Here is a 16957-nt window from a genome sequence, read left to right as displayed (position 1 = left end):
CTCGACCACGGTTGGTCGCCTGCCATTCTCTTCCTGCCGTGACTTCCTGGTTTCCCCTCAGGCGGCGTTAATCAGATCCCGTGTGTGTGTGTGTGTGTGTGTGTGTGTGTGTGTGTGTGTGTGTGTGTGTGTGAGAGAGAAATGAACACACACATCTGAAGGAAATACTTGCAATACCAGGAGATTTGTTTTTTTAATAAAAACCCACAGTCATTAATCTCAGGTATGAAGGTTAAACGCACACACATTCTCTCTTTGTGTGTTTGTATCAGACTTTATCGTTTTCAGTGCTGCTTTCTTCTTCATTTCCTCCTATATTGCCTTCCTTTCCTACCTAACATCCTCCGGATATCGCCCATCTATTTTTATCCTGCTTTGGAGCTCCGGAAAACTGTTTTCTTTATTATAATCAAACACATTTTCATCTGAGGGCTGTTCAGTGCAAGTCCAGCAGCGTAAACGCTCCACATACACTTCTGAAACATTAAAATGAAAATGATAACTCTGAGCTCAACATCATCCAGTCAGACTGGATTACATGAAATCAGTAACCAGCAACCCCAATCAAACGGGGTCTTCTGTTTGTTAGGTGACTGTGTAAACCACTACACTATTGAGCCACTTGGCAGAAACCAGACTAACCAAACTAGTGTATATTAAATCAGAAAACACTCAAAGTCCAGTCCAAAACCAGTCTGAAACTATTTCAGAATAATGTCAGAAGTCAGGCTAAAGCCAAGCCCAGAAAACATTTTAAACCAAGTCAGAAACCACTCCAAAAAAGAGTCCCAAACCATGTCACAACCCAGTCTAAAACAAGTTCAAACCCAGTCTAAAACCAAGCCCGAAAATATAAACCACAAAATAACTGTGGTTATTTTGTGACCATGGAGCAGTGTTGTCACTGTGCCACAAGCTGGTGATTCTGCTACTTAGCAATTTATGACCAGATGATGTAATGTGTTTGCAGGGAATGCTGTTGCGTAGCATATATTTAGCAGCAGGGATGGGTAACGAGAACGAGCTCCTTTTTCCTGTGGATCAGTGAAACTCTGATTTACTGGCTCAGGAGTCAGTGTGGGAACATCTCCTTTCCTTCCTCCCTTCCTTCCTAACGCCATCCCTGGGTATTATCCAGCTCAGAACAGGCTTTGGGGGAGACCACAACTGGTCCGCATATACTTTCAGCAGAGAGTCTGTTACCTTTGTTATTCCCACCATCTCTCCTGTTCCTTCATCACCACCTTCTCATCCCTCCTTCATTTCCTCTCCCGCCTCCCTCGATCTTTCCTCCTCCCACGCTCCTCTCCCTCCACCCTCTCCCATCTAATGGTCTCTTTGGGAAGGCAGCAGCCTGCAGCCTGGAGACCTGAGAATTCAAACTCGGGGAATTTTCAGCTCATATGAAAAATGTGGAAACACTAAAGCATCTCTTATGAGCTGTCGACTGTGCTGACTAACGAAGAAGAATTTATCTGAGAATTCAGCACAGAGTCCCTCCTCCTCCATCCGTCTTGCACATACCAGCAATAACTGTTTGCTTTGGAAAATAAATAAGTTGTTCATCGAAAGGACAGAAACAAGGGGTGTGTGGGTGTGTTTGTGGGCAGGTGTGTCCTTACCTGTCAGGCAGGTTTAATTAGTGGCGACACATGCAAACACACACACACACTGCACAGCTGTCCTCACCAAACTCACCAGAGAGGGTTTAAATTCAAAGGAAGCTTTATTGTCCCGACACCTTTGAATAATGCAACTCATCACAGCTGGAGAAACAAACAGAAGCAGCAGCATATGTAGGGATCCATCACCAGGTATCAATCCAAACTTTATTCATACTGGAGCTTTAACACAACTTTATACCAGGGCTGGTTTAGATCTAAACCACAGCAGCAGCAAAGATATTAAAACCAGCATTTAAACCAAAAAATTAGTTAAAGTAGGGCCTATAAAACACAAAATATACCCCAAAATATTGCTTTCTCTTGACATCATTTGAATATATTACCTAACCTTGCAGTCCCTTACTTTGCAGCTACTTTAAATGCTCATAAATCCAGATTGTAGAGCTGTTAAAGGGGCTGTAAATATTTCTCTTTTGCAGCTTAATGTCTTCCATATGTGGCTTCATTTGTCACAAGAAATGGGCTCTAATTAGGTCTCCTGCAAATAATGAGTATTTACTGCCAGTTATAGTTCCTGGATTAATTGTTTGGTTTGTAAAAATACTGGAAAACAGTGGAAGGTATTCTCCTGCTTTGTTTAAAATCAGTTTTCAAAATGTTTACCATCAAATAAGACAAAGAAAAATCAGGAAATACACACACACACACACACACACACACACACACACACACACACACACACACACACGCACACATATAATTTTCTGGAGCCAGAAGTGACCATTTTTGGGCAAGAACCTATGGTCACCACTCTTTTGTTACATTTAGCTTGCATTTCTTTAACATCCTCGCCTCTCATTTAACTCTATAGGTTGTTTTGTTTTATTTCTTTGTAATTTTTGCTTTCTATAAATAAAATTAACCCATGACACCTGGTTATCTTGCTTCTCTTCACCCCTGCAGAGCTGGGGGGTTACTGTAATTGCGGGGTTCATCCGGGATCCGTACTGGTCCCATAGCAAAACTGTCAATTCAGTCAAGTAGCTGAAAACATAGCCTTTACCAGGGTAGGCTGCCAAAATATTGGTGAGTCAGTAATTGATGTCCTCACTTTTATTGTGAAAGTTCAGTTGCTGCTAACCAAGTAGCCTGAGTCCTTCCTGTTTCCTGTTTTCCTGTTGTAGCCTTTCATCACTCATCATTCAGCTGCCTCTCCAGACTCCTGTCTTTGTCCTGTGATCGGACAGATTCAGACTCTGCTATCTTGGACTGCAGAAACCATAAACCATTAAAAACCCAAACTGCTTATTTAAAAAGACTGACTTTTCAAAACAAGTATCCCCCTGACACCAGAGAAACTGAACTTGTTTGAGGTTTTCAGCCTGTTTGGCATGTTGGAGCTTTCAAAAATGACAACTGAATGATAGTTTTCAGTATTTTCTGATATTTTCTAGATGTATTAAATCTAACTAGGAAGGCTGCACCTAATAACTGGTTGTTTTCTTGATTGATCTGTTGGTGTGATTAAAAGCCATTCTGAGTTTAGTTTTGGGGTTGTTTGGCTTTTATTTCTGGGTAAAATGTCCCAAACTTTCTCCCCTAAGTTCTACCAAACCTAAACTAAAGGGAAAAAAAAGCTTCTGGAGCAAAACTGAGGAAGTATAATAATGTGGGTAAGGAAATTACTGGAGCCAGTGCTGTGATTTATGATGTTGTTAGATTTATTGGTGTTAAACAGGACAATGTAAAAACAGAGAGCTGATTTTAGGCTCTTTTTAGTCCAAATATTTGAATGTTTGGCTCCAAATCTTTGCTGAATCTGATAAGTGAACTCCAGATGAAGTCAGAAAGGAGAAGATGATGGTGCTGACAGGAGGAGGAGGAGGAGGAGAAATGGCATGAAGGGCAAAGGCTGAGATAATCTGATGTCATGTGTGACTGATGAGGCGGCGCTGTTCTGATTTGTCACAGTCAGACGACGGTTCAACCCCCAACAAACACACACACAATTATAGACATTGACACCCTGCCCCGAGGCTACAAACAGCCGCTCCACCCATGATCCCCTCTGTGTGTGCGTTTTAAGACAATGGTGCCATTAGTGTGTTTGCAACAAAGATTATCTGTTAATGGCTGCTTCACCCGTTCTCTGTGTCTCAGGAGGAGTTAAGTCTTTCATAAAGCCTCAGTCTAATGTGTGTGCTGTAGACAATCAACCAAATATACCAACTATAATCAGAAAAATCAGTTTTCGCACAGAATATCTCGATAAATGTAGAATAAAAATAACCTTCAGTTGTTTAATCTTCGCTCTAATCTGACATGAAGCTGGGGAAAAACACCACAGAGACAATATCGTGTGATGAAAGCGTGTCAGCGCTGCGTCGAGTAAACAAACCACACGAGTTTTGTTTACGAGTGCTGGTGGGCTCGTGGGGGCCGCCAAGTCAAACAAACAGAGACCCGAGACTGCAGCAGACGCAGCTTTTCCACCTGAAGGAGCGTGGTAGGGAGGGCCAACACAGCCAAATAAGGAGTGATTCAATTCAAAAAGTACATGCTGGAAATTATATATTAAAAAAAACGTAGTAATGAAAACTTCTTGAAGGCAATATTTTAATACTTTAATATTTAATAAAGTAAGCAAATTACTATATCATTAAATGTACCAAAAATCATGCTGAAAATAATTCAAGGAATTATTTTTAAAATGACATAAATGTATTTTAGACTTTTTTCCTTTTGCTACTCCATTATTTTGTTCCTTTTATTTAGTTTTCTGTTTATTTATTTGCTTATTTACAAGCCTTAGCCAAAAAATGTCATTCTATACATTGAAATAAGCCTAAAGAATAATTTTAGACTTTAAGTAATTTATAAAATGTGACACAAATATATTTGTTTCTTTTATATATATTTTTTTATCATTTGGTTATTTATTACCTACCGTAGCTAAAATCACATGCTTTAAATGACAGCCTTCTCCTTTCCTGCATGCTTTCATGCTTCATTCATCATTTTTTTTGCAGATTATTTGTGTGCACTTTATTTTGGCAGCTTAGGTCCTCCATACTTGAGGAGCGCTCACCTGAATCCTCATTGGCATTTTTGTCATTGTAAGCTTTTAGAGGCCTCTATTGTGTAAGTGGATTCTCAGCAGCCTTTGGGGTGTTTCCCAGCTTATGTTAAAACATGCAATTCATGCCGCTGCCAAGCAAGCCACGTGTGGCGTTTGACAGATCAGGAATGTGTCTCCATTAAAAGAAAAAAAAAACTGCAGTGAGGCTGAATTAATACACCTGGAGGGTCAATAAGGTGGAGGGACGTACACTCAGCAGGTTAAACCAGGGTTCAGTCACAGCAGTTTGTTCTCATTAATGTGCCAGCAGACACCAAAGAGGCTGTTTTCCTCCATTTTGTGAATAAAGCACATAAAATATAAAAGTATGTGTTATTTTTAGGGTTCACTTGATAAGAGCTGGCGTCTTTACAGTCTGGAGGTGAAAATCAGTTATTGGTCGTCTGTTCCAGCCTCTCAGATATGATGCTGCTTTCTCTTTGTGTTTATTTGGCATTTAATAAAAAAAGAAATTGGAGCAAAACCAATCAGTTTTTAAGACAAATAATCAATTATTAAAACTAATTTAAAACCGCCTTAGTTTTGTTTCACTCTACAGTCGGAACAAATAACTAAACGAGCTGCAGCTGAACAAACAAACACACCAGACTTGCTCAGAAAAACAGCTGAAATACCAAAGCTACTGACCAGTACAACCAGTAACAAAACCAGTAATATGGAGGACATAAACAGCAAAATAAACAAGCAGTAAGAAAATTAAATGATTCAAAATTATAATGCTATTAAATGCACCAAAAATATTTAAAATATTTGTACACATTTGCTTATGTTTTCTAATTGGAAACATCTGAATTTGTCTAATTTAATATTACAGTTTTCTTTGTTTAGGCAGTTTTGGTCCTCCATACTCAGAAACCCTTCAAACTGCATTGTTTTCTTCCTAAAGCGTTACTCTCTGTGAGCTGGCTGTAACAGCGTGAATCAGCGTACTCAGAGTACTCTGGTGTTTTGATGTTTGATTCATGGCGGATATGAGATATCATCAAGGGCTGAATGAGCGTCGGCCATAGGAGCACCTGTGTTTTGGAGCTGAGGCGTGACGAGGCGCAGACCAGCATGGGGTAACAGCACGACAACATCACCTGTTTACCAGCTGACGTGATTGTCAGGACAGATTCCTCACACGCTCACATTCCCAGCATGCTTCAGGGCACTCGCCAGCAGTCTGGCATGAACTTCGAGCTTCCCATGATGTCATCCTGACATCATTATACCAGATTACAACACACTAAGGAACCAGCACAGAACTGGATTTACTGGTCACCGTGAGCTGAGACCTAGCCCAGAGTTAAGTGGGTTTGTGGACTGTAATAATCACCAACTTAAAGAATGCAAATAAACCTCCAGCAGCTGGGTTGCAAAGCGACTTGCAGAGCGCAGAGAAAATGAGCGGTTCAGGTTCAGGCTGTCTCAGAATCTTGTTGTTTTTAAGTTTTTCTTCAAAATCAAAGCGGTCGAGTTTCTCTGGATCATTCAGCTGCTTTTAAAGGTGCCTTCTTGACTATTTGAGTGTAAAATGAAGCCCAGAAGAGAATAACATAATAACTTAATGAATCCAGGGATTATAGATTGAAATCTGTGCTGCTGTTTTCACAGATCAGAGCTCACAAAGTCCAGCTTTTGAGAAAATGTTTATGGCAATCAGGATCAATACCACCTGGAGTTTATCCATCATATATATGAGCACCATGAGATGTTAAATTCCTGAATTTCTGAGAAATTTTCAATGTTTTTTTTTTTAGCAAATCTCATTATTCTTTCAAATGTTTTTTCTTGTGAGCTCTTTCTTATAAATCTATTACCTTGGTCTCTAAAACCTCTGGAGACTTTTGTTATTTAAAAAGCTGTTTAGTGTAGATCAGAGTGGGTGATTGTACTGTAGGTGGGCTGCAGAAATAGCATAAATTCAGTTTGAAATTACTCACAAGTATGCATAATTACACATTTATATAAATGTATTTATTTGCATAAAAGGTCTCTGGTTTTAAAATTGGGCTCTTACCTTTGGGAACCACCGGAGTAGATGATGATTTTATTTTTTTTATTTTTTGCTTTTTTAAAATGTTCTGCCTGTTCCACCTTTAGTCGTTTGATTTCCTGTTAAAACCTTGAACACGATGAGTGATGATTGATGACTGATGATTTGAAGGATCCTTTATATCATTGAACCTGAACCCAAGTCTGCTGGGCGTGCTCAGAAACCTGCGGGCAGTGTGCCTCACACATGTTGGGTCTTGACCTCGATCTGCCCCAGTGGAGACAAATTAATCTGCATGCGAAGAAGAAACAGCTCATTTAAAGAGAAGTTGAGTGTTCAAGTGTCACAGCTGCAGCGTTTTGGTGCCAGCCTCGATTCGGGCCAAAAGCCACCGAGTGTCGGTGGGTGTTTGGCACTGCCGCGTCGTAATTACCAGCAGCTACTAGCCAACTGAGCCCAGGTTTGGCTTAACCAGCCAGTGTGGGCAGCGAGTGGCGGCCGGTCATTTAGAGGTCGAGTCCGAGTCTGACTGCTGGCAGACGATGAAGTTTGATTTTATGACCGGCTGCTGCTTCCTGCTCTTTGCAGTCCTCACATCATGCTTGATGGGTACGCGTCTCTGATGAAGGGTCTGTTTGGTTTCACCAACATTTATATGATAAACACAAAGTCAAACTGCAGAAACAGTAATTAACAGTGAGAGAGCCAATCACTGAAGTCCTTGGTTATGGTTATGGAAGTTCAGTGCTGCCGAAAAAAGAAGAAAATATAAATCATAAAATGCCATCCTTACTGTTTAAGATCATATTTTTACTTTTCATTTCAGATTTTTTCTTTTACTATGTCAGCATAAAGGAGCAAAACCATTTTCTAGTATATAAAAGTAAATTGAGTTAAGTCAAAAATGGAGTGAAAGTCAAAGTTATTATGACTTTGGGAACCACTGACTTGAAGTATAAAATTGCCTCAGCATGAATATTTTTTAAATCTCTTATTTCATTGGCACTGATGATCTTCCATATTTTCTGACGTAGTTATAGATTTCTACCTCTGATCCATAACAACCAAAACATCACAGGGACAGATCTGATACTGGGCGAGCTTTTCCTGCTCTGTGAGGCGTCATCAATGTGGCAGCGGTGGCGGCACACGTCAGGCATGCAGCAGCGGCGGTGTGTGTTGAAGCACAACACAAAGAGCTAGTGTATGTGTGCGTCTCTGTGTATGTGTGGTGTTGGCCGGCTGCCAGCTGCTGTTTATTGTCTCTCTGCTCTTTTATCCATCCTCCTTGATGCTCCCTTGTCTTCTTGCACTCTTCGTCTGTCTGAAGTGGTCGCCCCCTACCTAACCTCTGTGCCCTCCTCTTCATCATTCACTCTCTTTTTCCCGCTGTTACATCATCTTTCTCTTCATCCACACTCTCTGCTCCTGTCTTCGTCCATCCTCCCATTCATCTCTCTGGCCTGCTTCCAGCTGTGCTGCAGCAGCTGTCTTGTTTCTCTAAATCATTTAAGCTGATTTAGTTGGAGATAAAAACAAACGTAAACAAACTGCACAGAGTGTAAAGTAGGAGTCTTAGAAATCACCAACTCCACTGTTTGGTTCAGTCATTGGATGTTTTGTATTGTAGATTTAGTTTCAAAAATTTTAGACTCCACATGTAAACAAAAGAAAAAGATGTAAAAAGAAATGTTCATGTAAACAAAACCAGTTTAACTGTGTAAACTTGATTGAGATAATTAGTTAATGTAAAATATAAAAAATTTTGCTGCTTCCATTCTATTTGAAATACAAATATCTGCCTGCTTTGTGTTACCATAGACAAATAGACAGTGCCATATCACACTTTATGTCATTCATATGCTGCAAAGAATAGCCTAGCCTACTATAATCCATAATTAGCTGTTTTAATTTGTGCATAAGAGTCAACTGGAAAGTATAACATTCTTCTCCTAGCTTAATAGTTGTAGTTTATATATATATATATATATATATATATATATATATATATATATATATCAAAAAGCTTCCAATTTAGGTTTAAACCCTGAAAACTGGACGCTATCATGATGTCACCCTATGGATTCTGGACATTTAGAAGTTTTAACATTAGTGTTTTGTTTGTGACCATTCACTGAATGTTAGCAAGCTATGTATTAAAAAGCATTAAGCAGCTCTAAATGTTTCTCCACCTCCCTATACTATATTATAAACAAAATATTCTACCCTACTAAAGTTTCACTCACCAAAAGCGGAGCACCGACTTCTTGGATAGTCTTTCGGCACAATTAATCACAAAGCAAGCTGTATTATTTATCACATAATTGCATTAAAAATGCTGCAAAGGGGTCAAATTGAGTATAAACTATCACTACATGCTGATGATGTGATTCTGTTTATTACCAAATTACACAAATCAACACAAGCCAGAGGTCCAGTTCAATGACTCAAATTAGCTGAAGTGAAGCCTATCAGACAGCTAGCAGCTACAACCTTTGTTGTAGCAGGTGGTAAACATATTTATTTCTGCTGTAAAGTTGGACATTTTAACATGCGAGTCTATGTGGACTGACTCACTGTTAGAGCCAACCTCAACTGACGTTAGAAGAACTGCAGGTATTGGAACCTCAACCTGGTAGATGGCGCTTGGGTGTTATCTGTGATTTTTAAACTTGTTTCAGCTTTTTTGGTTTATGAGTAATTAAAAAAAAAGAAAAGATCATTTTCACTTTTCTATGAAACTTTATGGATGTATTTAAGCATTCCAGTAAATCTGCAGCTAATAATTACCAATTGTCTTTCATGGTCGATGATGACCATGGCCTCAATGGGTCTGGAGATGGCAATCCCTATGTGTGTCCCACACGTAGGACACACATATAATTACCACTTAATCAGCTGGTTGAAGCTTATTGGTCTTATCAGTTATTTGGCTCAAGTTCTCCCCAAACAAATTAAATAAAGAGATCACAGCTAAAAGAAGGTCCTTAAAGAGCTTCTGGAACAAAACAAAGATGATGTAATATCTTTGGTAAGGAAAGTATTGGTGTCAGTGCTGTGATTTATGATGGAGTAATATACATTAGTATTACATGGCCCTGGAAAACAGGACAGTGCTCCAACAGAGAGCTGGTTTTAGTCTTTGCTGAGGCCCAGGCTCTTTTTGTGTTTCTGGTTTATTGAGTCCAAACTTCTGAATGTTTAGTTGACTGAAGCCAACATCAATTCCAGATGGATTACCATCCGAGGCGCACCTCATTTATACCGAAACTGTCTCGCTTTGTTGTCCCTTCTGAGCAGATCTCTGCCTTTTTATAGACATTTGGAGTGTACTCAGTTTCAGTTGTGTTCCAGGTAACTCGTCCATGTCAGCCTCAGTCTGGGCTCTCAGTGTTTTGACAACAGGCTAATCTCAGTTTGTCCTCTTGGAGTTCATTTAACCACGAAATCTCCTTTTCTGTGGATAAAGTTATGCTGTAATCTTAGCACTTCTGATGGCATTAAAATACACCATGAAACTTCTAAATATTACATAAAGTATAGCGGCTTTTTTTTACTTCATTTAATATGTTTTCCCCTAAATGTACTATTTTTCACTGTGTATGTCTGAAACTCTCAGTTTGACCTTGACTGGGATTCGGAGACCTAGTTGGAGCAGGGTTTCATGTCACAGAGACCTGTCTTTGTTATCTTGTTTTCTGCTGTTGTGTCTTTGTTGCTATGTTTCTGTCTTCCAGCTGCCTTCATCTAAACACACTGACGTAGTGTGGCCTCTGAAAAGCACAAATATGTCTCTCAGTTTGGGTGAATATTTGGGAATTGAGGCTGGGTTCAGCAGTTTGTTTGCTTTTTGCCTTCAGGTTTGCATTTTCATTGATTAAAAGAGTTCTGGTATGGGTTAAAAGGTATTTAAAGTCCACAGCTTTAAGGTCTGAGGTCCATAAAGTTAGAGTGACGTCAGTAGAACCCATTGAACCCACTGTATTTGAAATAATAACTGTTAGGTTTGCAACGTTTTTCAATAAATGTCAAATGTACTTTTACATTGGCAAAAGGAGAATTTGGACACATGAAGCAGCTGCAGACAAAAACTAAACCTGTGGACCAATGACACTTGAGTACATGATTAAGTACATGATTGAGTACTTGGTAAACTTCTTTGATAAAAGGTAAATCTTCAAACTCAAGGATCTTTTAATCAATCCAGCCTTGATTTCGCCACTACTTACTTGATCTGAATCCATCTAAAGGTCTTGGATTCATAACACAGAATGAAGTTTGGAATTCTTGTTTCATTTGATGTTGCTGGTTTCTAAAAGGTCCCATTTTTTTGTTTGTTTGTTTTTGCAAAATCAAAAGTCTTGGATGGATTTGGTTCTTTCAGGTGAAAGCTGTTGGAGTCTTCAGGTTTTATGTTTAAGGGACTGTAGTTTGTACTATTGATAGTTTATAGATCTTTTGTTCTTTGCATTCAGGATCTAACCTCTTTGTTTCATGCTGGTTAAGTTTTAGAGTTCTTAAGATTTTGTGTTTTTTATGGTTTGAGGTCTCTTAGAGGTCAGGGTTTCTTGGTATATGTCTTATAAAATCGGATGCTTGGGATTGTTTAAATAGAGCTCAGATCTTTGGATTTGTGCAGAAATGTGGCTTCTTGAGAGTTTTGGTCTAGAAAGCTGAAAGACCTTGAATTCTTCAAGTTGAAGGTTGAAACTGAAGGCAAAAGTCAGGGTTAAGCATTTTCTCCTCATAAAGAGTGCACAATGATGTTTCATCTCATACATGTTCTCTGTCTCTCTGAAGGAGAACCAAGCATATAAATAGAAACAAAAGAGTGAAATGAAAGAGAATTAATGAAGGAGATTATTCTGGAGAGCGCCAGGAGTCCTGACGCCTCACTTTGAAGGCCTCCTTCCTTTCTTTCTCTGCACAGAGGGATGAAGTGATGGAGGAGAGTTTTAGTCCCACGGTGCTCGCTCTCATTTCCAAGTTTTTCCTCCCTGAGCGATGACGAAGCAGAGGAGCTCTCTGTTTCCTTTTCCCATGGTCTTTGTCCATCTGTTTCACTCCATCTGTTTTCTTTTCCCTTTTGTATCTCACCTGTAGTCCCTCTTTCTCCTCCTTCATTTGTTTCTCAGTTATTTCTCTTTGGTTCAGGTGGAAGAATAAATTGTTTTTCTAATCGTGGGGTTGATCCTCCAGTCCTTCAAATGTCCTTGGATTAAAACACGCAGTCGAATGCATTTGATTTAGCATTTAATCATTTCCCTTTTCTCATCTGGTCATTTGTTTCTCTTCCCTTTTCATTTTTCATCTCATAAAAAAATGTTAATGACACATTAAAGTAAAACATATGTATTGTGTTTTCACAATAAACCACATATTCCAAAAACTTAGGGTACTTCATGGGGTTTAAGCACAACTGTACCATTATTACATTATATTATTATCATTACTATTACATGTTAAAAAGATTAATATTTTCTTTTTTGGTTTGTTTGCCAGAGTGAGGTCTCCTACATAATGTGGTTTACATTCTAATCTGTATCATTAGAGTAATAAAACACTTACTTGACATATCTATATACGTATCTTATAATTTTGACAGTTTAATTTCAGACTTTTGACTTTACCTCATAATTCTAACTTTCTAATTCTGGCTTTCTAATCTCAGAATTAAAATGTTGACATTTATGTTGACATCGCGAATACAAGCGGCAGAAATGAGTTTCCTTCGAAGGGTGGCTGGCCTCTCCCTTAGAGATAAGGTGAGGAGTGCGGCCATCCGGGAGGGGCTCAGAGTAGAGCCGCTGCTCCTCCACATCGAAAGGAGCCAGTTGAGGTGGCTCGGGCATCTGATTAGGATGCCTCCTGGCCGCCTCCTGGGTGAGGTGTTCCGGGCATGTCCCACCGGGAGGAGGCCCCGTGGTAGACCCAGGACACGCTGGAGAGATTGTGTATCTCGGCTGGCCTGGGAACGCCTTGGGGTCCCTCCGGATGGGCTGGAGGAGGTGGCTGGGGAGAGGGAAGCTTGGGCTTCTCTGCTTAGGCTTCTGCCCCCGCGACCCGGCCCCGGATAAGCGGAAGAAAATGGATGGATGGATGGATGGATGGATGGATGGACATTTTAATCCACGAATCAAAGAGTTTTGACTTGCTGCATCAAAAAAGTAGAAAGAAATGATGTTTAGGAAATAAAGTCAACATTTTGTGATTTTCAAAAACTCAGCATTATCAGATGAAGTCTGGATTTAAAAGATGCAGTCTGTGAAGATCTGCGATGTGTTGAGGCAGGTGTTTTATCCTGAACCAAACTCATACGTGGACTATCTGGTGGTCTGATTTAAAGCTGACTGTCCCGTGGTGCTCTAAACCCTCTCACACTCCCTTTAAGTGGGTGAACAATACATCACTTAGTGGACATTTGCTTTTACTGAGCGTGAAACTGCTGTAGAGGAAAGAAGGTGTGTTGGGTTTCTAACTCATGACCTAATGTTGGAGCTTCAGCCTACATGCAGTCGGGTGGCGATGGAGTCGTATCATCCACCCACAGTCGCACTCTGAGACCCTCTGTCTTCCCCTTCCTCTCGGCCTCGTAAATACGACGCGTTGATGGATTGATTGAGTTCAGGTGTTCCTCCCACACGCTCCCAGATGCTTTTGTTTCATCTCGTCCGGACTTTCCTTCTTCTCGCAATGCAGATTTGTTCAATCGGCGTTTGTGTTTGTGTTTCTGTGCAGACTCCTCAGCAGCCTGGAAACAGACTAAAAATACCAGATCATAGCTGAGGGCGATCATCATAAAACATGAGAAAATATCACCACTGTGCAGATGCTATTCAGTGTTCTTCTCGGGCGTGAAGCTGCAGAGAAAACACAAAAAATGCAGAAAATTAGCAAAATGTTTGATGCTCATAGTTGGTGAATAAATACATAAATTCTCAGATTTCAAATGTATGAAAACCTGCTGCTGGGATCTGTTATAACAGCCTCTGACCTCTGTGCAGGAGCCTGTTACATATTTGATGGATTCTTCCTTTAAACCCAGCCTCACCGCCCTATTAAACCACCAGCTGATGGTTTGTTAGCTGCTAATCATCGCCTCCCTTTGCTGGTGCATCATACTGGGAACCAGCAGAGGGGAACTGGAGGGCCGTCTCCCAAAAACAGGAAGCAGCTGGGTCAACATCCTGCTTGGCATGGGGAGGGAGGGGTCGGCCCCAATACAGGCCGCCGTTTGTGGGGGGGGGGAAACCCTGAACAATGTCTCCCTCTGTGTGCCCGCCGACCAATCGAGACGCTGCTCTCTGGATGCTTTCCAGACAGATGAGATGTTGGCAGCAGTTTGGACTCATTAAAAGGAGGAAAGAGGAGCAGTCAGGATGTTATGTGGTGGAAATTTGGTGCTTTTTAATTGATATCATGAGATGGGGCCAAAATTGAAGATTAAATTTCAGAATTGAGACAAAAAAATGTAAAAAATAATTACATAAAAATGTCAAATTGAACTTTCTTTCTGATCTGTGGCCTAAAATTAAATAAAAATAAATAAATTGAAGTCTTTATTTGATGTTGGCACTTTGTTTCCTCCATACTGAGCATCACGTAGGCTCATCATTCTAAAAACGATCCATCAGGTTGTGAAATGTCTCCCCGCTATCAGTGCATTAGAAACCCAGAGAGGAGCTGTTCACGGGGCTTTTAGCACTCCTGCCTCTCTCAGGGCTGTACAGTCTGAGGGTCTCCAGGCTGACACAGATTGCTGCAGATGAATTAGTAACGAGAGGCTGGAGGCTCTAAGTGGATCTGGCCCACTGGCCTACTTAGAGCCGGGGCCGAGGTGTCTCAGAGTCCAGTCGGGTTAATGGAGTCTGCCGTGGACTGACGGCTGCAGCAAACATCTGGACTCTTCACGTTCCTGTTCATGGAGACGTTCAGCAGCAGCAGCAGCTATGTTCAATCTCTCATCATAAACTCCTGAGTCAAAGATTAAAGGTCACACATCGAGTTGGAGACAGAAAGTTACAGTTATGAGGTTGAAATCTCAAAATACTCAAATCCAAATGTCAAAGTTATGAAGATTAAGAATATTAAGATTTTGATATTAAGAAGGTCAATTATGATGTAAAGTTAAAATATAGAGTTTAAAATGTCAAAGTGAGAAATTCAAGCTCAGAATTTTTTGGTTACAATATCTAAAAATGTCACAACCCTGAAATAAAGTGTTTTATTTAGTATGTTTTTGTTCGGGTTGAAAACCTTAATAAATGTTCTAACAGAAACAAACCCCAGCTCCATGTAAGAGCCACATTTTTTCAGTGGGAGGTCCCAGATTTGGTCCACAGGACTGTGTGTGTGTGTGTGTTTAAAGTGTTGGTGTGTGTGTGTTTGTTAAAAAGCTGTCTGTGTAGTGTGAATGGAAACAACCTCCCTGATAACACCGACATTATCGCACTCCAATAACACACACAGAGTCTCTGTGTGTGTGTGTGTGTGTGTGTGTGTGTGTGTGTGTGTGTGTGTGTGTGTGTGTGTGTGTGTGTGTGTGGGTGGGTGGGTTTAACATCTTTTGGCCTCCACCCTCCTCATTTCCCACGACCTCTGATCCTCGCCGCCTCTGCTCTCGATCCATAAACGCTCTCATGTTCAATAACTCTGAGCTCATAATCGCAGCTCAGATGGTTTCATCAGGAGTTAATCTGTATGAAACTTTCAGCATCTGTTCTATTGGCTGATGCTGAGATTAAGATAGTTTAATGTCATTTAATCTTCACCTATGTGGACGTTTTGCCTCATAAATATAAATGAAGATTTTCTTCTTTTTGGTTCTTTTTAACCTCCGTATGTGCTCAGCTGTGGTTCTTCTGTCCCGTGACGATGTTTCTGAACGTGTCCCGTTATCGTGCTCAGTCTGCTGCGACGTTCGGCCTGGTGTCAGTCGTCCGTCAGCTCTAACGAGCCTCTTCGTCAGCGGCTGAGGAGGAGCTCGTTGTTTCTCCATCAGTCAGGGTCATGTTGTTGGCACAGCGGGTTGATTAGTTATTGTGATGCTGTTTGCTCTGTTTGTGTGCTAAATGACGTCGGCATCAGAGCAGTTTTATTTCCGTTGTTTCCCTGAACGCACCGCGCGTTCTTCACAGTTTATTGATGAGTTTTTTTGTGTGTCTTTCAGATGCGTTTGTGAACAGTCAGGAGTGGACGCTGAGTCGGACGGTACCCGAGCTCAAAGTGGTGAGTTCAAACCCCTCAAACTGAAACTGGTTTTAAAGGGAAGTGACATCACCTGTCCAAGATGGACGACTGCATGCACGGTCTGTAAGAGTCAGGCTCCAGCAGACCGTGGAGATCATTATCTACCAAAATGTAACAAGATGCCCGACAAACAGCACAAACTAACACAAACATCACGGTTAAGAGATTTCCTCTCGATTGTCCCGACTGATCTGCCCTCCACTGCAGCATTTTAAGTAAAGGTGTGCTGAGTATTTTATTTTGAAAGTTTATTCATCTCTTAAAAACCTGATCTGGGCGCTGCCTCGTGTTTCCGTACCTGCACACCGTCCAGGTTGCTTCCTGAGGATACCTCCATCAGCTGCTGTCCACAACATGGAGTTAGAGTAAAAATAAAAGATCAAGACACTGAAACAAAGTCAAAACTTCAGTTTCATCATTTTGACTTTGAACATTTAAAAAAAAGATTTGATTGATGCCAAAACTGTGAGAATACAGTTTCTTCACTCTGACAATGTTTACATTTTTTTAGATAAATACGTGAGTAATATGTAAAAATGATGATTACATTAATTATGAGATCATGTGAAAATTACAAGAGTAAAACATCAACAATAAGATTTAATAATGCATTAAAATGTCAAAATTACAGGATTAGGACATCAAACATTACGTCATCATAATATGAGATTATGTCAAAACCCTTTTAGACCGAAATTATGAGAGAAAGTAAAATGTTTATTTAAGATATAAAAAATTAACTCGTGTTTGAATGGCATCTTCTTCATCAGCAACACTGAGTCCAGTCTGCTGAATGTATCAGGAGACACTAACTTCACCTTCTGTCTCCCCCGCAGGGCATTGTGGGTAACCTGGCCAGCGGTAAGTCTGCGCTGGTCCACAGGTACCTGACAGGAACGTACGTCCAGGAGGAGTCACCTGAGGGTAAGAACATCCTCACAGATCGCTCTTTGTTTGTTTCTTCAA

At 40.5% G+C, this 16957-nt stretch overlaps 1 protein-coding gene across 1 annotated transcript in view; it reads left to right on the top strand.

The window, feature by feature from the left end:
- Nucleotides 1–16957, top strand: part of agap1 (ArfGAP with GTPase domain, ankyrin repeat and PH domain 1) — a 128987-nt gene that overhangs the window by 14274 nt on the left and 97756 nt on the right. Inside the window, 2 exon segments of the mRNA XM_030752466.1 lie at nt 15912–15970; nt 16828–16915. Coding sequence (XP_030608326.1) covers nt 15912–15970; nt 16828–16915 — 147 coding nt within the window.

The sequence above is a fragment of the Archocentrus centrarchus genome, chromosome 2 (assembly GCF_007364275.1).
Source record: "Archocentrus centrarchus isolate MPI-CPG fArcCen1 chromosome 2, fArcCen1, whole genome shotgun sequence".
In the NCBI taxonomy this organism is placed as follows: domain Eukaryota; kingdom Metazoa; phylum Chordata; class Actinopteri; order Cichliformes; family Cichlidae; genus Archocentrus; species Archocentrus centrarchus.
Note: the sequence above shows the minus strand (reverse complement) of the source record. Positions and strands in the feature narration are given on the sequence as shown.